We start from the raw sequence: 21,370 nt of genomic DNA on the forward strand, positions 1-21,370 counted from the left end.
CATACTTCACACAAGTTGGTGTGGATGTGGCTTCCTGGGGGAGGGTGTCTGGAGCCTCCGTCGGGCTCTCTGAGGGGTCTGTGTCCCCAGCCAGGTTAAAAGCCACTGCCCAGACAGCTCTTTTAGTCGCTCTTATTTTCCCTCTAGAGCTTCTGCCTGCACCTTCAGTAGTTAGTCCAGGCCTTCAAACTGATGCACGGAGACAGGAGGAAGTATGGTCACCGTCAACATTTGGTTTCAAGTATTAGTCTCCAGGGTCACAAAGCCCACTCTCCCCATCAGTTTAAACGGTGCCCACACACAAGGGCAACACAGCCTGTGCCACCTCCTCTCAGGAGGCAAGCAGGCAGATGCTCTGGTCCCCGGGGCCCTTGATTTTAGGCAGGCTACTCTATGAAGCACACACATACTCCCCATCCCTCTCTCGAGCAGCTTCTGACTTCCTTTAGAGCAGGATGGACATAAAACAGTCACGATACTCACCAGGCCAGTACAATAATCGTCTCTCCGTATCCTGAAACGTTAGGTTTCCTCGTCCTTCAGATCATGAGTACCAACAGTCTCCTCTGCCAGACACCCAGTCTCTGAACTTAGGGCTGTGCACTCAGCAACTACAGTCTGAGCGTGAGGCCAGAAGCCACATGTCCGGTGAGAGGCCGCCACCCCACCCCTCGGCGCCCAAGGCCCGCCTCTCCACAGTCCCCCTCTGGGGCAAGGATCGGGCAGGTGGCAGGCATCACACAGACCTCTACTCCAAGGTCAGGCCGCCACTGTCCTGCCGGGTGCAAGCTAAAAGTCCGGAGTACTCCCCGCGTGCCAGGCACTAACGACTTTACAAAGAAGAAATCACCGTCCCGCGGGCGGAGACGGACACGGACACCGCACAGCCAGTAGGGGGAACAGGGCTCGTGTGCTGAACCCACCGTCCTCGGCTGCCTCCTTCACGACACTCAAGACGCGATCACAAGGTCAGGTCCCAGGCCTGCTTTCTAAAGCATTCTAAGGTCCTGCGGCCTTTAGGCGAGCCAACGGGTGCCGTGCCCCAACAGCACAAGTACACACACATCATCGCCACTAGGAGGCCACCCGGTCACTACAGGGCCACCCAACCTCACTTCTCCACCTGCCCTTCCATTGACAGCAGCAGCACAGAACTGCAGCCTGAACTGCCCCAGGAGGTACTCCACCACACGGAAAGCCAACCTCGACCAACTCACGGGAAACGAGCTAACGGATACACATTTTAGTCAATCTGTACTTCCGCGTGTGTCTTTTTACTTCTGGCTTGTTTCTATACTAAGGTTGTTTCTGAGCAGCACAAACTCGCGCGTGTCAGCACTCCAGATATGTCTGGGGACGGACTAGGACGTCCTGCAGCCTGTCACCCTCAGGCCCACGCCACTAGCACCTGCTGGCTGCCCGCTATGCAGAGAGGCGCTCGTGTTTACAGATCTTTCAAGGTCAGAACTGGTCACCACCCCCCTAGGCCACCAGCCACCAGAAAGCTCTTTGGCGAGTGTGTCTCAGCAGGGCAGCTGGGATGAGCGCCCTCACTGTTCTCGTTCGATTTTGGCTTCTAGTCAACGCAGTCACGCCCAGAGTCTAAAGACCCAGCAAAAGCGGCGAGTCTGGGCCTTCGGCACTGACCTCACAGAAGAGCTTCCAGCCCGAGGACATCAGCACTGGAGCCGGAGCTGAGGTGAAGCGAGCCGGCGTTCGCTCCTGCGGTGCCGCTTTCGCACTCCTGGCCTTCCTTTCCAGCCCGGCAGGGCGGCCACACAAGAGGACGGAGACCACAAGCGCAGGCTGTACACGTTTATTTTTCCAAAACCACGAGACATACAAGAACAGTGCTGTCCCTGGGCAGCCCCATGGACCAGACCAGTTTCTGCCTGTAGCCTAGAGGCCGCCAAAGGTCACAGCAGAAGGAAGAAGAGGATCAAACACACTTGGGCCTCTGCTCCCTGTCTTTGGTAAACAGACTCTTGAAGCTGCCAACTCGGGACTTGGCCAATACTGCATTTAAGTCACATGATTGCCAACTTCTCACTCGTGCTTCAGATGACAAAAATGCCACAGTGGATGAACCCGGGTGGGGTGGGGTGGGGTGGGGGGGAGACCTTTCGGGTGAAATGACACTTGCTGAAGTCACACCAATTTTCTACTTTACACAGAAGCACTCACATAGGGAGACCTAAGTCAAATGAGGGCTCTGAACTCTGCCACAAGTCGAGGTGTAAGAAGTAAGGCAGGAAGCAGGGTGAGGGAAGACAACTATGGAGACGTCTGCGCTGTTAATGTGTTGGGAGAGAGGCAGGCAACGAGCGTGGCTGTTTCTTCAGCAACCTGCTGTCAGAAGTACATCAGACGGAGCCCTCAGGCCCCAGGAGGACACGGCCCCAGCTACTGCTGAAGGTGGTAACCCTGGAGCCAGATCTGGAAAGCCTGCCTGGGGCCACCCAGGGCACTCACCCTGGACTCCAGAGCACTTAACGCCCGTGGCGGTGATTTGTCACGTACGGCAGCGAGCGGCCAGTGGGAGGTCGGAAGAGAAGAGACGTGAGGGGCGAGACACGTCTGCTCAGCTGAGCGCGGGCGGGCGGGCTGGCTGTGGCTCTGCAGGCTACAGCAGGTCCACTAGGCGACCGAGCCACGCTGGCAGATCACAAGTCAGTCACTCCACCCTCGTGTCGGGCAGCACAGCGCGCAGTGGCTCTGACACAGGTGGAGAGAAGTACACCACTTTAACGCAATGATGCCGAAGACGGAAAATAAGGGAGAGACACTTGTGTTCTCTGTACAATACATCCATTTACAGAATTGGCCAGTACTGTGTACAACATATAAATACATGATAAAACATTAGAGGTGCATAGAGCATACTTACAGAAGCCAAAAAATTCACTTTATACATCCAAGGATAAAGAGTTAAAAATATAAAAATAAGAAACACACACTGCTTTGAAATGTAAAATGACTTTCACATACACAGGTGCGTGGAGATGCCCACTCCCACGGAGTCCAAAGTGACAGGGAGGGTGTCAAGCAGAGGAATTCACCTGCCAAATATCTGGACATCTGACTTACAAGGTCTACAGATGGCATTTTAAGAGGAAAGACAACCCTATGCCCGACCCCGTTGTCCAAGCGAGTCTATTCGAGGTTCCAAAAGCTCCTGTGGGCCAGTGAATTGTACCGAGACAGGAAAGTCCCAAATTTGCTTCAGCAATAGAACCAAAGGTCAAACCGGCTCCTGTCAACTGGCCAATGCCAGAACTGTGACCCTGAGGTCAGCAGGTGCTTGGGTCCCCTGGTGGGCACTGCTGGGAGTTATTTTAACCCTGTGCTGGCTTCCCCAGCCATCAACTAACTCCCCCAGGACCGGAGTAGCAAGCAGAAGGAAACACGGCAGGGAGGGGGCAGTGGAAGACTGACATTTCTACTCAGTTCGGGTAGGTTAGTTCCCTCGATGGAGAACACAACCTTCTTTCTTCAGTTTCGAGTCCCTCTGGGTGTCAAGCAAGCTCCCCATGCCACACCAGGCTCTGTCTGCACGAGAGCTTGAGTTGGCCAGCCGGCCTCGGGCGGCCCAATGAGCTGCCCCGCGGGAAGCCCTTGCAGTAAGACCAGCAGAGTTGGTAAGCGACAGAGGGGCCTTAGCACTACAAGTTTTAGGGAGGGGCAAGAGTGCTCTTGCCTAGAGAAACAGAGTCTGTTATATCAATGGGGTTCTGTACACAGATGGAAGATCAATCATTATCAAAATACACACACTAACTATACAACTTTTCCCATGGCCATAATTTATTATCTCACCACAAGGCACAATACACAGAGCTTTGAGGGTCCAATACAGTCATCGTGACAGAACGCACCACAGCCCTGACACATGATCATGGCTTTCAGGCTGCACGCACACTGGAGTGAGATGCTTTCCACCGTGCTGCTGTCGGTGAACATCTGCAAGGAAAGTGATGCACTGTGGCTCGCACCAAAGTTTGCTTTGTGGCTCAGCTGCACCACACTTCCAGCAAGGCCTTTGGGAAAGGTGGGGGAGCTCGAGGAATAATTAAAGCTGGTGGAACTTAGCTGGAGTTTGGAAAGCTTCCCATAAAATGCCTGCTTGATATTGAGTTGGGAGGGGATGGAGGAAGGCTCCAGAGGCTGACCAGGCCCTTTCCCAGGCTCTCGGGGTAATTTCCAGAAGGGCAGGTCAAGAACAAAGGGCATCCCTTGCAAGTGATCCACCAGCTCCCGAGGACCAGGCCCAGCTGCGTTTCTGTTTTCTGCATTTGCCTTGAGAGGACCGCCCCCAAAAGTCTTCTCGTTCTTGACACCACCAAGAGAGGCAGGCGGTGGCCTTGGAGCCCAGTCTTCCCTGGCAGTCTGTACCCCACCGGACACAGAGTTTTTGCTTGGCCCCAACTTCCTACTGGGAAACCCAGGAGGGGCATCAGCGGGCAGTGGCGTCAGCTCCACGGGTCTGGGGCGCTGAAGGGCCGCGGCCTCATTCCTAGGGCCAAAGAGCTTCTTCCCTTGACCTCCAGCACCATTCTGATTACCCAGGGCCTGACCTGTCTGATCGGGATCCAAGGAGATCACGTTTGGAGATGAGAAACAAGGGACTCTCGAGGTAGTGAGATTTCCTGGACTTCTGCCTGGGGCAGCATTTGAATTACTGCGCTGGGACAGGTCACGGGCTTCCTTCCGATCTTCCACACTAACGGGAGAGAACTGCTCTTTGGAATCCACTTCTTCCACTTTCCCAGAGGCAGCCATCAACTTTGTCACTGGATACAGGGAGTCTAAACTTGAGGCTGTCTTGGCAATCTTCTGGGGAGCTCCAGGAGCCTGGGTGGGCTCCAGCCTGGCAAGACCAGTGCTCACTTCACGGATCTCAGGTAGAAGCAGCTCCTTTGAAGCTCTCAAAGAATGGGGGCTGGTCTTGCTACCTGCACAGCTGTTTACCAAAGGGTCCTGCAAAGATCCCACTCCCAGGGAGCCGCCGTGGCCCTGCTCTTTCATAAGCGGGAGTCGTGGGGATTCGGGTTTGCTACTGCCTTGGGCTGGAGGAAGAACCTTCTCTAGGGGTAAGTGACCCTGCAGCAACTGCATCACGAGCGGGTTAGTGGCCTCCATGGATGACCCAGGCCTGCCCAGCAATGTGGGCCTTGACTGGTACTCAGTACTGGCCAGCAGCAGGGAATCTGGAAACTTTTGGGGAACTGCACATACACGAGACACCCAGCTCTGAGGAGGAGCCATGCTGTCTGTCCTCATAACCAGACTCCGATCACCATTCACCTTGGAGAGTGAGGCAGAGTGGTTCCAATCGTGTTTCTCATCCGTGTCCGCCACCAAGGCTCTCTTCACCACTGTGGCCTCACTGGGGTCGGCCTCGCTGCTGTCCTCAGACAGGTGGCCTTCATAGTCAGAGGCCGTGTCTGTGGACTCGCCATGAGGACTTAGTGCTTCAGACTCTCCGTTGATCTTCAACTTCTCACCTGCCACCGGTTTGCGGTGGCCACCAGCACTGTCAGCACACCCTTGCAACGGCACCGTCCAGACCAAAGAGAAGTGCTCCGGGGGAACTAGCCCCTCCTCAGTCAACTCCCCAGCTGACACAGGAATGAGGGGGGCAGCTTTCTCCCATTCTTCCACAGCCTGGGGCTCAGCAGATGGGACACGTCCTCTGGAGTCTGGTTCAGGCTGTCCGACCGCCTCATCAATTGACAGGCCGGGCACCCAAGGAGCAGCACCATCAGAGACGAGGGCCTCAGTTGTCAGGTTTTCTTGTCTAGTAGCACTTTCCCTCGTGGGTGAGCATGAATCACCAAGTCCTAATTCATCATCACATTGTCTGTCCTGCAGGCAACCAGCCAAAGATAACTCAGTGGTGGAAGTGGGGGTCACATTCACAGGATGCTTCATGGTGGGGTCACTGTCATGGTCGAGGGTCTGGCCAGGTCCTCCTTCCAGTACAACACCCCCCGCTAGAGACTGCACAGGATCATTCTCTCGGAGAAGAGAGGGTCCTCGATCCTCATTATCGCTTTCCCGGGAAGTGGTACCAGACTCACATTCAGTTCTAACATCTAGATGCAACGCAGGTTGTTCAACTAATCTCTCTGGTACTGGGGTTCGGGAGGACAGTGCGGGCAGAGCCTGGCACGGCTGGTCCCCGGTGGGAGCAATGGGGAGCTGGGAGGCATCTTCCAGACCACTTGTGAGGACATCTGGAAGCCTCCGTAGCGGGCAGCTCTCCTCCTTTCTGAGAGCGATCGGGTCCTCTCTCCTGGCTCTGGACACGGCAGACCCAGCCTGGATATGCTCCCCGTTTAGAGAACAAGGCGGCAGTAGTTGTGTTCGCTGTAGATCTGCCGCACACTCTCCAGGGGTGCTCGGGGCTCCACGGGGCTCAGGGTGGCCACGGGCCTCACCACCATCACCACTGCCGCCGCCTCTGCCACCTCCCTCATCGGTGGCCCCGCCGCCACCTCCACCCGGGCCACCCCCCCCTCCGATGGCAGTGGTGGCCGCCTCTCGATGACAGTGGTGGCCTCTCGCCCCTCGGACTTGCAGAGCACGGGCTTTAATGTCTGCGAGGGTCCTGGCACCAGTCCAGCCCCGGCAGGAGGACTCCGTGATGGGGACGATGCGGGGGCATATCTGGTAAGTGGGCTGACCTTTAACCACCCAGGGTGGTTTGATACGTGAAAGTTGAATCTGCAAGAGAAGAATTGGAAGACAGTTTTATTGACTGGGTGGCCTGACCTAGCAACTGTAAGGCTAAACTGGGATTCTAGTAGCTTAGGAGTCATGGCCTAAAGAATCAAATAATTTTCTTTACAAATGAAATAATGGTGGTAAAATGGCTGTCCGTGACACCACCCCATTCTGAGAAGATTCAGCTCCAGGGCTGTTGTATGCCATGCTTCTAAATTTAATTTCTGGTGGGACTGTGTGAGTCACTGCACAAAGAATCTACCACCACCTAATACAAGATTTAAAAACCCCAAAGGATTCTGACCTCCAGAGATAACTTCAACAGAGTAACAAAGAAGTGAGGAAGAAAAAGAAGCTTATCCCCCTGACTACCAGTCTCAAGAATGGTTCTCTGGCAGAGGGCTCTACGCTCATGTAATTAACACGACGGCCCAGAGCCTTCCATCTCTACAAAGGGGCTCTGCACATCTCCTGGCCCTCAAAGGGATCCTGGCTCCAGGACAGCCAGGAACCAAACAGCCTCCTACCCGGATGGGCGGGACTTTGGGCTCCTCTTTGGTGGGCTGTGGCTTCTCGGTGTGAACACTTTCAATTGTGTTACGAAAGGACTGACGGTCTTCAAGCCGGGGCTTCTTTTCGGGAAAGGACGCAGAGGCCGCCTGCTCAAAGGACTTCCTCTTCTGATCCTTGGGCTCCTGAGCCGCAGTCTCCTGAGGCAGGCTGGGAATCCTGTCTGGAGACGCGGAAGCACGTGCCAGGTCGCCTGGATCGGTCTGGGTCCGGGAAGCCACAGGCTGGGTCAGGAATTCGGGATTCTCTGGGTCAGGTGCTGCAGAGGCCATGCCAGGCAGATGGGGGCCTCCTGCCTCTGCTGAGTCGCTCTTAGCCTCCCCGTCCTTGTAGAGGGGGATGTCTGGTACCACAGACTGTGTGTCTTTAGCAACCGCTGCTTGTTCTGGTTCCTGCTTTTTGTAAAGATTCCTTCTGGCTCTAGTTCGGAGATCCGGCCGAGAGCGTTTCTTGAAATGCCCATCTCGCTGCCGGGTAGCTGGACCACGCTGTGGCCGCACTGATTCTCCTGGGACACGCAAGTCACTCTTGATTTCAGCCTCCTCGTGGCTCACGTTCTGATGCAATGACTCTTCTTTGGTCAAACCCAATCTGCAAACCAAATTCATACCATCAATTACGGGGCAGAGAGGACATGCCTATTTTATTCTAGATGTTAGGTATCTCAGAACAAAATCAGTGTGCATGGTCCATAATACCAACCGTAGAAAAATGTATTATCAGCTTTCTCAAGAGTGGCATTAAGCTAAGTGAGACTAGCAAGCCACTGCGGTCAACCTGTCCTCACCCCGCACACTGGAATGCACAACTTCGAGAGTATGTTTCTCTGCCCTCCAAAGCCCAGACCAGGACTCACAGCACCGAGGGCCTTACTTCTGTCCATAGTAGTCTTCAAAGAACTTTTCTTTCCACTGTTCCACTTTCTTTTCCTTCTCCATTTCCTGTCGGATCCTGACTTGCATCTCATGAGTGAATTCGCCTAAAGAGAAATAAAGCTTTTTGAGTGTGTGCATTCAGGATATTAACGTCTATCTTATGGAAAGGTAAATCCTGCAATTCCACCACATCAGGACTTTTCAAAATACACATGACTTTGGTTTCAGTGTGGAGATCTTTTTTTTAACCCTATCTTCTTCATGCTGGTTTCTGTCTCCTCCAGAGCCACACCATGCTCTCACTCATGACAGAACTAACATGTCTATTACTAGGGAAATTTATTCTTCCCACAGATAATCAAGTCATTCAACAGCAAAGCAACACATGGATCAAAAAAGCAAAACAGAAACAAATAAAAGAACCATTCTTACTCCCTGTGCAGAAAAAAGTTAACAGGGCAGGCCTGACTGCTTATCTTTGGAAAGGCCTGCTTACAAGGTTGGCCCTTGGCTGACATCTGGGAACTTGGATTTCAGGAGGGTTCCCACCCCCGCTAACTGACATGAATGGCTCACTGTGCCTAAACTGTTTATGCAAACAAGATGGTTTATGGCAAGCACCTGCTTTCCTTCAGGGAATCTGGAATGTAGTTATGTGCCACGCAGAGGCTTCCTACATGATCAGCTCCAAGTAAAAAAAAAAAAAAAAAAAAAAACCTAGGTACCGAGTCTCCAACAAGCTTCCCCAGCAGATCACATTTCACATGTGCTGTCAACAGCTCACTGCTGGGAGAACTGAGTGCATCCTGTGTGACTCCTCTGGGAGGACTCTGTAAGCTTGCGCCTGGTTTCCCTGGATTTCACTACAAGCGTCTTTTCCTTTTGCTGACTTTGCTCTGTATTCCTTCACTGTGATAAATCACAGGCACGAGTACAACTATATGCGAAGTCCCATGAGTCCTGAGTAGGACTACATGCAGAGTCCTATGAGTCCTCCTAGTGAATCATCAAACCCAGAGGGAGTCTTGGGGACCTCCCAGCACACTCCCCGTGCAGCTCTCCCATGAAACTAAATTAAGAGAAGCTGACAATCACTTCAAGTGGCAATGTCCAAAAAGAGCTCAGCGTATAGGTCAACGCCATGGTGCACTTTCCTCCACCCATCTAGACAATGCCAGGATTACCAGAAAGACAGGAGTTGAAAGTTTTAATGACACTGATGTGGTGGATATATACACACAACACGGCAAAAGCCCAAACACCCTGTACCTTCTTTAAAGCTATAGGGCACATTAACGCCCACCACATTCATTAGTATTGCAAGGAAAGCCTACCTTACACTGAATACTCCCTTGAAGAAAAAGAAGAGACTGGTGAAAAATGAATGTCTGGGTTTTAAATACCAAGGACAAGCGACACCACACACGGCAGGCGCCTCTCAAGCCGTCTGAGAATGTCTACTCACCGTCAGCCAGGCGTTCCCGCCAGCTCTGAGCCGCATGAGTGAAGAATTCGTTATTCAGTGCGCTGCTGCTGAGACGCAATAGGCCATCTGTTCCCACCTAGAGGGATCGAGGCGAAAAGCACAATAAAGAAACTCAGAGAGAGAACAGAAGCCCACCCAGAGGGAAGCAAAGAGGAGGCCGCCCCTCTGCACCTGTCTGTCCACTTCTGGCAGGAGGAAGAGGAGCTGCTGTTGGAAGTGGGCTGGCAGGGCATGGAAGGTCCGAGAGTTTATCAAGGCCCGGAGGTTGGTGTTGACAAGAATAGACCCAGGCGTCTCAAAATCTATCTCTTCCCCTCTGTTGCGCTTCATCTGACCTGTGATTGTAAAGCAGTGAGAAGCAAGGTACAGATTTTCAACTTTTCAAAGCGAAGGAACAAATGTCAACTGAGGGAGAACGTTTACCGGCAGCCCCCAAACTACGCGGAACTGATCCGCACATACATCCAGGCCACCCTAACCTGCACATCACAATCACTCTGTCCAGGTCACTGATGTTGCCACCAAACCTAAGAGAACGCTTGGGCTTGCATCCTCAGACGAGACTCTGTGCCGTGCCGGGACACAGGCTGAAAGGGACACTCTTCCCACAGAGAAGCAGGCAGGGGGCAGGCTGCGAGCTTCCCTCCAAAGCTGGAGAACAGGCTCCACAAAGCCAAGTGGAGACACGATGGCGGTTGTCTGAAAGTGAATCTACTGAGTGTCCTACAGACGACTCTGCAGACGCCTTCCCTCAACGGGACGGAGAGAGGTGATCTCCACACGGCAAAGTACTAAGGGCCGTTTAAAGCCGCTGAGCTGTCAATCTCTCTCACAGAAGCGTCAGCAAATGTCACTTGTATTTGAGAAAATCACTAAGAATAGAGACTCATGAGACCTTAAGGTTAAGCACTGTGGAGGAGTTGGAAGAGCAGCAAGACAACAAACCCAGGTCCCACTTGGGCAACGGTTTAGTCGAATTTTCAGAAGCCAAGGCTAGTCTTCTTAATGGTTTCATGTGGCCCGTCTACAAATAACCAGCATGTGGGCTCTGAGAAGTAAATTCTGAAATAGCAAACAGCATAGTGGCCTTGCAAATAGCCTGTAGCCCTCCCGAGGGGTGGGAGGAGCACTCCAAATTCAACACAGGCCTCCTTCCGCAACATGCTGACTAGGCTACAAAAAGGGGTCCTGACCGCAACTCTGGGTGCTGAGAACAAACGTGACAGGATGCTACCCAAGAAAGAAAATAGATGCTGGAATTCTTCCCTGAGAAGCTCAAAAGCAATTTTCACTCACTCCAACACTTGCTAAGCAGCACCACGGCAGGCACGGGCCACGCCCTTACAGGGACATACAAGGAACAACGTGGCGTCACCTCTGCCCACAAGGAGTTCTCTCTAGTCTAGCAGAGATCTACACGTGCAATAACCAAAATACGAGGTTAAAAAAAAAAAAATTAGAGGTCCACCCAAGAAATCAAAATAAACTGGTACAGGAAGTGGAACAGAAGATGTCCTCTCCTCACTAGGCCTGCAGGGGCCCCCTTTACAGGCAGAGAAATGAGTGCCAAGCCACTCACCTGTGGCCGGCTTCCGGAAGCCTCTCAGGAGCGGGGCAGGGTCCCGGGCGACCTCGGCCTGGCCACGAGTAGCAGCGCTGCCCAGGGCCAGAGAGCCGCTGCTGCTGCTGGACGGGCTGCCGCTCTCGCCATCGGCGTGGCGGCCCGAGAACCCTGAAGGCACAGCATTCCACTGGTCAAAAGCATCACCCGCCGCGCCCAGGGCTCTCAGACAAGCCTACTTCTCCCAGCTCTCCCTGAGACACTGCCAGCAATAGCGGGTGCTTCCGTGGCCCAACCCTGGGCTGTCAGAGATCACCACCGCATGGTCTGGCTTTATGGTATCACGAAAGAATGCCAAACCGCCATCTTCATCTGCACAGCACTGCACCTTTACCAAGCACCTGCACACTCCTTCATCGGACCCTCATGCCGCCCTGGGAGACCAAAAGGCGGTGTGCACGGCAGAGCTCAGCACCGGAACCTAGCTCAGGCCTCACCACCACAGCGTGCTGCCCACCAGGAGGGCCTCCTGCCTCGATGGGCACCGTACCACCTAGGTCAGATACTGCTGCCAGACGGAGGCAGGCCCCAAGACCTGAGGAAGGAGCATCATATCACAAGGTTGCACATACCTGATGCAGATTCCACGTGGGCCCCGTTTACCTTCAGAGGAGTCAGAACAACTCGAGGCAGCATCACCCCAGTCTTTTTCTTTTGCTTGTTTGCCTATATCGCCGAGGGATTACAAAAGGAGCCCGAGTCACCTGCAGGGCCACAAGAGTGGTCCCTCTCCACCACGTTTCCACCCACCATCTCGTACAACAGAGTTCATACATTCAACCAGCTCAGGCATGTGATGGGGGAGTGGCACTGACTCGTGTTACTGAGCCGTGGCCAGCACCTTGCCAACTACCACTCCAGGCTAAGTGTACTGTATTGTTACCCTGTTTTACAGATAAGGAATTTGCCCAAGGTCCCAAAGCTGGTGAGCGGCAGGGCCATAATTCCACGTGCTGACTCCCAAGCTCATTTGCTCCCCACTCTACACTGTGCCTTCCCCGTCCCAGATATTCCTGTGTTTGTCAGAAGTAGGATGCAAACTATATTATCTGTGGTAATGAAGAAAAACAAACCACTCTGCTCTCAGATCCACAGCCCACTTTTCCTATGGCCCACTCTGAACTATACCAACAGGTGAAGACCAAACTGATTCGCTCCACTCTCCCTACACGCTCACAGTTAACACAGAAGAAGAGTCCTATCTCCTGCCTGGCCCCAACTAGCCCCAGCCTAGCCACCAACTCTCCTCCCTACCTGTGAGGAAGCTCTGTAGCTGTCCCTAGGATTGGAAAGAGGCCGGCTCTGAGATTCTGCAGAACAGGATGCGTTCGAAGACGTTTCATCAAGAGAAACTGGAAGAGGGGGAAGTGAAGGTTAGTCTCTAGCAAGCTGCCTGTAGCTCCTGGCCCATCCTGTGAAGGGTACTTACCATCGTTTTCACCACTCACAGTGCTGGCTTCATTAGACCCACAGCTCTCCGCGTCGGCTGTGTCCTCTGGCTCCTCTCCCTCCACTGCAGCCGGACTGCGAGACCACTGCAGGGCATCCTTCTGTGACAGCAAGGCACAACTCAGGTGAGCAAAACCCGACAGATGCTACAGGCACAGCAGTCACTCCTAAATGCGCACTGCTTTTGGAGAAGAGAGATTTAGAATACTGATAAGTTCCTATCCCGTTCTAACTGACCTCTTTCTCTGCAAGTTCTTTTCATATGTGCGTCACGAAAGTTAGACACAATTTCATGTTCACTCACTCATTAAACATTTATGGGGTGCCCCCTATAAGCTACACCATGCTAGTTCCTGGTGGGGGGTGGTGTATAAGGAGGGAGAATCAGGGTCCTGCCCTCAAGGAACTCAAAAGAGTAGGAAAGAAAATGAAATCTACTACAATACAAAGCACAGCAACAGACGTACAGAGAGAGCTGGGGCAGTCCGGAAGAGGGGACACCTAACTTAGTGAGCAGGAGGAAAGAGGGCACAGAGGTAAGGCCTGCAGGGAGATGTGTCTCTTAAGCTGAGTTTTAAAAGTTAAACTAGCATTAAGCTAGCAGGTGGATGGTTTGGCAGTAGGAGACAGGAGGGAGAAGATTCCAAATGCAAGGAAAGCACAGATTTCAACAAGCACCTGGAGGACTGGGTGCATAAGGCTCAAGAGCGAGCAGCCAGGTAAATGATGAGACGCTGCGCTGCGGGACCAAAATTCTGACTATCTGCGAGTCTCTGAAGGGCGCTGAGAGGGGCACGATGTGAGCCGCAGGAATTTCATTCTGGCAACGATGGGAAGTCTGCAGGCAGGAAGAGGACTTGGGACTGTGGTGAGGCCCAGGGAAAGTGCTGGCCACCTAAGCCATGAGTTCAAGGAAAGCAGGCCAGAGTGCAGGAGAGCTCCACTCCTGATTTCTTCTCCTAATGGAGAACGGGCTCTGTGGCAGAGTCTTAGTTCAACTCCACCGCTAACCCAGGGAACACCAAGGGGCCACCTTCCACCTCACAATTAGGAAGGACTCTGAATGAATACTGGGGGCTGAGGAGAGGAGGAACAGAGATAAATCAGGACGAGGAGGTCGTCTTCTTTGAATAAAGTGTGTGAAGAAGAGCAGATAAAATCATGATTCTACCTCTTACAAATACACCAGAAATTTATAAAGGAAATCTACACAATTCTAACTCATCAATTTCATGGGTCCCTTGACCCCTTGTATTAAATCTTCATCATTTCCATTAATTTAAGCCAAAATCATGTTGCCTTAAATTAATAAAAAAGAAAATGGCATTTTAGATCTTTATTTCTTTTCCTGCCAGCTCTAAATGCTCCTCAGAATCAAAAGCTAAAGAATATTTTTAGTGTTAATCTTGGAATTATGCTTAATGGCTGCCATGTGCATAGAATGATGAACCAAACCTGCTCTTTGAGTCTCACGAGCAAACGAAGATAAAATACTCATTAATAAATCAAGGAGGTCTGTTACAAGGGCAAAACTGACCCCAGAACTCCAGTTCTAGTAAGTGTGAAGGAATCGTGCCTACATTCTTGGTGAGAGTGAAAATGGTATCAAAGGTTCATGTGCTACCAGTGGGAGAGTAAGCTGTAAACGAAAATCTAAAGTCCTCTTAACCCAACGCTTCCATTTCTAAGACTACACAGGACATGAAAAGCATGAATCCTTAAAAAGAGAAAGTCAATCAATTGAACTACATTAAAATTAAGATCCTTCATTCCACAAAAGACACCATTAATGAAGTAAAAAGGGCAAACTACCTACAGAGTTGGAGAAGATACAACCAACAAAGAACATGTATCTAGATTACATAAATCAAGAAAACAGAACCCAGGAAAAGAATAGGCAAAAGACCATGAATTAAAGTACTGTCCCAAATAGGATATCCAAATGAACAACATTCACACATAAACCTCTTTAACCTCACTAACAATAAGGAAAACACATTATAATGCAAATTAAGGCCACAATGAGATATCAACACACCCATAAGAATGGCTAAAATGAAAGTTAACCATACCAAGGAGTGCTAATGAGGATGAGGAATGGGCACAATGAAAACTGATCCAACCATCTGAGAATAGTTTGGCATTATGTGGCACAGTTGAAGGTACAAACATCCCACAACACAGCAATGTCAGTCCTACATGTGATTCTTTAGAGAAATACATGCGCGCGCGGACACACACACACACACACACACACACACACACACACACACCGTGAAGCAGATCCAGTGTTCATGGCAGCAACATTTGTAACCTGGGCTATAAATAACCAAAATGCCCATCATCAGTAGAATCAAAACATGGTAGTATACAATGAAAAATGAATGAACTACCGCCACTACAACAATATGGATGAATTTTAAAAACAAAATGTTGAATGAAAGAAGCCAGTCACAAAAGAGAGCATACTGTAATGACTCTATTTGTAAGAAGTTCCAAAAACAGGCAAAAATAAACTACACTGTTGGGGATGCAAACACAGGTGGGAAACAATAAGGAAAAACAAAAATAGAACCTCTAAAAAGGATAGTAGCTACTGGGGTGCCTGGGTGGCGCAGTCGGTTAAGCGTCCGACTTCAGCCAGGTCACAATCTCACGGTCCGTGAGTTCGAGCCCCGCGTCGGGCTCTGGGCTGATGGCTCAGAGCCTGGAGCCTGTTTCCAATTCTGTGTCTCCCTCTCTCTCTGCCCCTCGCCCGTTCATGCTCTGTCTCTCTCTGTCCCAAAAATAAATAAACGTTGAAAAAAAAAAATTAAAAAAAAAAAAAGGATAGTAGCTACTACCTTTGAGGGGAAGAAGGGAGCTGTGAGTGGGAAAGGGTTCTGGGGGCTGCTGGCCACGCTTGATGTCTTGATGATCTGTGTGGCAGTTACAAGGATGTTTACTTTACAACATTCATCAAGCTGAACATTTACGTTGTAAGCAGTTTACTCTTGTATTTCTACAATAAAAAAGTTTTAAAACAAAAAAATAATTCCAGTATTTCCATCAAGGAACACTACCATAGACAGTCATTTGAAATAAAGCTGCAGGGTATTTAATGACAAGAAATGATGATACAGCAAGTGAATTAAGCAAATTCATATGGTATGATTCCATCACCTGTTTTTAAAAAAATTGTGTGAATGTGTTTGCATAAACAAAAGACAAGAACAATGATATTAATGATATTCCTTACATATGTTAGTCATCGCCACCTCTAGGTGGCAGAGTTGTAAGGACTTTCTTTTCAACATGAGGTATTTTCTACAATTAATGTATATTGGCTTTTGTGATCAAGAAAATAACATTAAAAAGAAAAATTATAATGCTAAATGCTTCTCTGGCAAGTAAGTCACTAAAAGCTAATTTCCTTTCCAGAGGCCCTAGAGTCTAGGGGAACCTAGTGTTGATTACAAATCTCATTAATTAAACAAACAGAAATACTGCCCATTTGTTTGCAATTCAAACTACCATCCCAAGTTTCTAAAGCCATTATTTCCTGTAAAATGCAAACAGAACTTTTAAGAAAATGAAAGATTAGCAATTCTAATTCTGCCTTTTTAAAAATCCTTAATCTTTCCATTTTATAAACTCTACACATTTGACACCATAACTTTCCAAACATTACCTGTAGATGTCTGACAAAAATGAAATGGGCTGAGAATTATAGGCATCAGATAATATGCCTTAGGACTCAAGACTGTTTTGTTTTTTTGTTTTTGGGTTTTTTTTTTTCACAAGGATATTTTCTATCAAGAAACTGTGTTTAAAGAAATTAACAGGTAATAAATGATCCTTCACTGAAACCTGAATACTAAAAATGTTACGAAAGCAGGATGCCTGGATGGCTCAGTCAGTTAAGCATCCAACTCTTGATTTTGGCTCAGGTCATGACCTCAGGCTCATTAGATCGAGTCCCATGTCAGGCTCTGTGCTGACAGCAAGGAGCCTGCTTGGGATTCTCTCTCTCCCTCTCTTTCTCTCTGCCTCTCCCGTGTGTGCACGCATATGCTTGCTCTCTCAAAATAAATAAACATTTAAAAACAAAAAATGTTATGAAAGGGGCGCCTGGGTGGCTCAGTTGCTTGAGTGTCCAACTCTTGATTTTGGCTCACGTCATGATCCTAGGATTGTGGGATCAAGCCCTGCATCAGGCTCCACACTGAGCATGGAATCTGCTTAGGATTCTCTCTCTCTCTCTCTCTCTCTCTCTCTCTCTCTCTCTCTCTCTGTGTGTGTGTGTGTGTGTGTGTCTCTGTCTCTCCCCCACCCCCGTCCCTCTCTGTCTCTCCTCTCTCTCCTGTCTCTGTCTCTCTGTCTTTCGCTCTGTCTCTCTGTCTCTCTCAGCACCTGGGTGACTCAGTTGGTTAGGCATCTGACTTCGGCTCAGGTCATGATCTCACAGTTCAAGAGTTTGAGCCCCACATCGGGCTCTGTGCTGATGGCTCAGAGCCTGGAGCCTGCTTCTGATTCTGTGTTCCCTCTCTCTCTGCCCTCCCCCTGCTCATGCTCATGCTCTGTCTCTCAAAAATAAACATTAAAAAATTAAAAAAAAAAAAAGATTCTCCCCCTCTTCCCCACTCTCTAAAAAAAAAAAAAAAAGTTATAAAAGACATTATTGGGGTATTTAAATGTGACTGCATAGTACATACAGCAAGGCTGCAATAATGTTACATTTTCTGAATATGATAACTGCATTGCATTTTAATATACGGGAATGTTCTTGGATCAATGTATACACCCTGTGTGTCCTTTCTCTTTTTAAAATGAGGTATAATTTACACAGAGTAAAACACAGATCTTACGTATACTATCTGATGAGTCTGACAAATGCATATCAAGATACAGAACATGTCCAACATCCCTAGAAGTTCCTTTGTGCCCCTTCCTAGTCAACCCCAACTCTACATTGCCTCTCCCACCCACTGACACAATTATTATTCTTATTTCTATCACCAAAAATTACTTTTGCCTGTTTGTGGTCTTCATGGAAATAGAATCATACAGTACATATTCTTTTGTCCCTGGCTTCTTTTGCTCAGTCTAATGTTGATGAAATTCATCCGTGTGGCCACAGGCATCAGGTCATTATTCGTTATTACAGAGTAGTGGTCATATACAACCATGTGTTTATTCTCTCATCAAAGGACATCAGCATTATTTCCAGATTTTGGCAATTATTAATAAAGCTACCACAAACATTCTTGCACACCCCTTTTTCTGGACAGGTTTTTAATCTCTTGTGAGTAGATATTCAGGAACAGAATTGCTTGGTATGGGATGAATGATTAAAAAGAAAAACAACTTCCAGACATTTCCACAGATTTCCACTCCCAGCAGCACTGTATGGAGTTCCAGACCCTCCACATCCTCACCATTTGGGTTGTCAATCTTACTTTAGCCATGCTGGTGGGATGCAGTGGTACCTCACTGTGGTTTAAGTTTTTCATTTTTCTAATGACTAAAGACATTGAACACTTTTTTTATATGCTATTGGCCATTCTCATATCTTCCTTTTTGAAGTGTCTGTTCAAGTCTTTTGCTCATTTTTAAACTGAGTTGTCTTTTTGTTATAGTTGTAGGAATTCTTTGTTCCAGATACTTTTTTTTTTTTTAATTTTTTTTTCAACGTTTATTTATTTTTGGGACAGAGAGAGACAGAGCATGAACGGGGGAGGGGCAGAGAGAGAGGGAGATACAGAATCGGAAACAGGCTCCAGGCTCTGAGCCATCAGCCCAGAGCCCGATGCGGGGCTCGAACTCCCGGACCGCGAGATCGTGACCTGGCTGAAGTCGGACGCTTAACCGACTGCGCCACCCAAGCGCCCCTGTTCCAGATACTTTTAAATACTGAGCATGGGCATGTGTTACTTTTACAAATACATTTTAAACACTTTCATTTGGAAATAATTTTGTATATACAAAAAAGCTGGAATAGTAAAAACAGCACAAAGAATACTTGCCTATACTTTTTACCCATATTCACCTCCTAACACAAATAAGGGTTTTTAAAACATGGAATGTATGAGGGCACCTGGATGGCTCAGTTGGTTAAGCATCCAACTCCTGATTTCAGCTCAGGTCATGATCTCACAGTCGTGAGATCAAGCCCCAAATTAGGCTCTGCTAGAGCCTGCTTAAGATTCTCTCTCTCTCACTCTCTGCCCCTCCCCTGCCCACTCTTGCTCTCTTCCAAATAAACAAACAAGTAAACAAACAAAAAAGCAATAATAATAAATAAAATAAAAACACAGGAGGGGCGCCTGGGTGGCGCAGTCGGTTAAGCGTCCGACTTCAGCCAGGTCACGATCTCGCGGTCCGGGAGTTCGAGCCCCGCGTCGGGCTCTGGGCTGATGGCTCAGAGCCTGGAGCCTGTTTCCGATTCTGTGTCTCCCTCTCTCTCTGCCCCTCCCCCGTTCATGCTCTGTCTCTCTCTGTCCCAAAAATAAATAAACGTTGAAAAAAAAAATTTTTTTTAAATAAAAAAATAAAAACACAGGAAGTGTATTAGTTTGGCAAGGCAACTAGAAAAGAGGCTAATGGTGAAAATAATAATAATAAATAAATAAACCTGAATATTTTCCCATAAGTCAGATATTTTATTTTTTTTATTTTTATTTTTTTTAAATACTCTCTACCCCCAACATGGGGCTTAAACTTACAACCTCAAGATCAAGAGTCACACTCTACCAACTAAGCCAGCCTGGTGCCCCAAATCAGAGTTTAAAAAAATAAAAGGCACCGTGAATATAACAAGCCCCAAACATGAATAAAATGGAACACTAAAATTTAAACTGATGAGGCTTTGGGGCGCCTGGCTGGCTCAGTCAGAAGAACAATGCAACTCTTGATCTCAAGTCGTGAGTTTGAGCACCACATTGGGTGTAGAGATTGCTTTAAAAAAAAAAAGCTGATGAAGTTTTTTGGTTTTTTAAAAAAATTTTTAATGTTTATTTTTAAGAGACAGAGACAGAGCACCAGTGGGGGAGGAGCAGAGAGAGAGGGAGACACAGAATCTGAAGCTGGGTCTAGGCTCCGGGCTGTCAGCACAGAGCCCGACGTAGGGCTCGAACTCATGAAGCACAATTTCATGACCTGAGCTGAAGTTGGACACTTAACCTACTGAGCCACCCAGGCACCCCAAAACTGATGAAGTTTTAACTGCCCAAGATTAGGTTCTCACTGAGGAGCCAAGAGATTCAGACCAGTAAGAAATTCAGCGAGGTTGTTAAGATTCAAGATCATATTAAAAACTCCAGCGATTCCAACATTAGCAGTAATATCACCAATTAGAAAATGGAATTTATAGGGGTGCCTGGGTGGCTTAGTCAGTTAAGCGTCTGACTCTTGGTTTCAGCTCAGGTCATGATCTCATGGTTGTGGGATCGAGCCCCACATCAGGCTCTGCACTGTCAGCACAGAGCCTGCTTGGGATTCTCTCTCTCTCTGCCCCTCCCCCACTCTCTCTCTTTCTCTCAAAAATAAACTTAAAATTTTTTATATGAAAAATATGTAATTTATAAGAACAAAGAATATAAGTTAATCAGGGGCAAATTTCACAAAAGAATTTTGTGAAATACAATCATCTAATGAAGAAAACAAAACTTTATGGAGAAAGGTTTAAAAATGGATGGGGCTCCTGGCTGGCTCAGTCAGTTGAGCATTGGATTTTGGCTCAGGTCATCATCTCCCAGTTCATAGTTCGAGTCCCGCCCTGTATCAGGCTCGGTGCTGTCAGCGTGGAGCCTGCTTCAGATCCTCTGTCCCCCTCGCTCTCTGCCCCTCCCCCAATTCATGCTTTCTCTCAAAAATAAACTTTAAAAAAATGGAGAGCCACACCATCTTCTATATTAAGAAAACTCAACATTGTAAAGATGTCAATTCTCCCCAAACTGATTTGTAGATTCAATAAAATTCCAATAAAACATAATTTTTCTTGACTCTACAGTCAGCCCGCTTCAAATCCTCTGTCCTCCTCTCTGCCCCTCTCCTGCTTGCGCGATCTTAAAAATAAACATTAAAAAAAAAAGTCTTACTAAATTTAACCAACAGTTCTGAAAACATGAATGAATTTAATGAGAATTTGTAAATACCACATAAAAACTATTAATGTGTACAGAAAGTTTATAGATCCAAAGGTAAAATTCAACTTTAGACAATGGAGGCTAAAATGGTCTGTTAATGATGTTTTAATTTTGTTACATGAATCCTAAAGAGGAATTAAAGCTAGCAAAGTAAACTCCTTGTATGCTTGAAAAAAGGCTTCATTTTTTAAAATACTTAATGTAAAAAAAGTTCTATTGAATTTGAAATCCATTTGCATTATCACAAGCAATTTCAGTATTATAGCTGTCAAAGAAAGAAAAGCGCTGTTATTTTAAAAATGAACACTCTTGGAACACAGTTTAAAGAGAAAAAAAAAAAGTGAGTTCTTAAAGACAAAAAAAAAGTTTCCATCAACGAGAAATAAATTCTCATCTATGATTTGCCACCCACCACTGCAAAGTTTCCAGTTGATTATGACTTGACCACAGGCCCATGATCCCTCCCCTGAAACCCTTAGATCTAGATAGGTTTTAGAATTCAAGATTTCTTGAATTT

At 48.2% G+C, this 21,370-nt stretch overlaps 1 protein-coding gene across 6 annotated transcripts in view; it reads right to left on the reverse strand.

Moving 5' to 3' along the window:
* Nucleotides 1-1,801: 1,801 nt before the first annotated feature.
* Nucleotides 1,802-21,370, reverse strand: part of ASXL1 (ASXL transcriptional regulator 1) — a 76,490-nt gene continuing 56,921 nt past the window's right edge. For 4 of the 6 annotated variants that reach the window (XM_043602599.1, XM_043602598.1, XM_043602601.1 and 1 more), the window contains 9 exons: nt 12,708-12,828; nt 12,533-12,630; nt 11,851-11,944; nt 11,237-11,389; nt 9,829-9,992; nt 9,637-9,733; nt 8,170-8,275; nt 7,254-7,887; nt 1,802-6,726 (listed from right to left, as the gene is read on the reverse strand). In XM_043602599.1, the coding sequence (XP_043458534.1) occupies nt 3,808-6,726; nt 7,254-7,887; nt 8,170-8,275; nt 9,637-9,733; nt 9,829-9,992; nt 11,237-11,389; nt 11,851-11,944; nt 12,533-12,630; nt 12,708-12,828 (4,386 nt within the window). In that variant the 3' untranslated portion in view covers nt 1,802-3,807. The remainder of the gene's footprint in view (nt 6,727-7,253; nt 7,888-8,169; nt 8,276-9,636; nt 9,734-9,828; nt 9,993-11,236; nt 11,390-11,850; nt 11,945-12,532; nt 12,631-12,707; nt 12,829-21,370) is intronic. The other 2 variants (XM_043602603.1, XM_043602602.1) reach the window with 1 other exon arrangement.

Source organism: Prionailurus bengalensis, chromosome A3, assembly GCF_016509475.1.
Source record: "Prionailurus bengalensis isolate Pbe53 chromosome A3, Fcat_Pben_1.1_paternal_pri, whole genome shotgun sequence".
Lineage (NCBI taxonomy): Eukaryota > Metazoa > Chordata > Mammalia > Carnivora > Felidae > Prionailurus > Prionailurus bengalensis.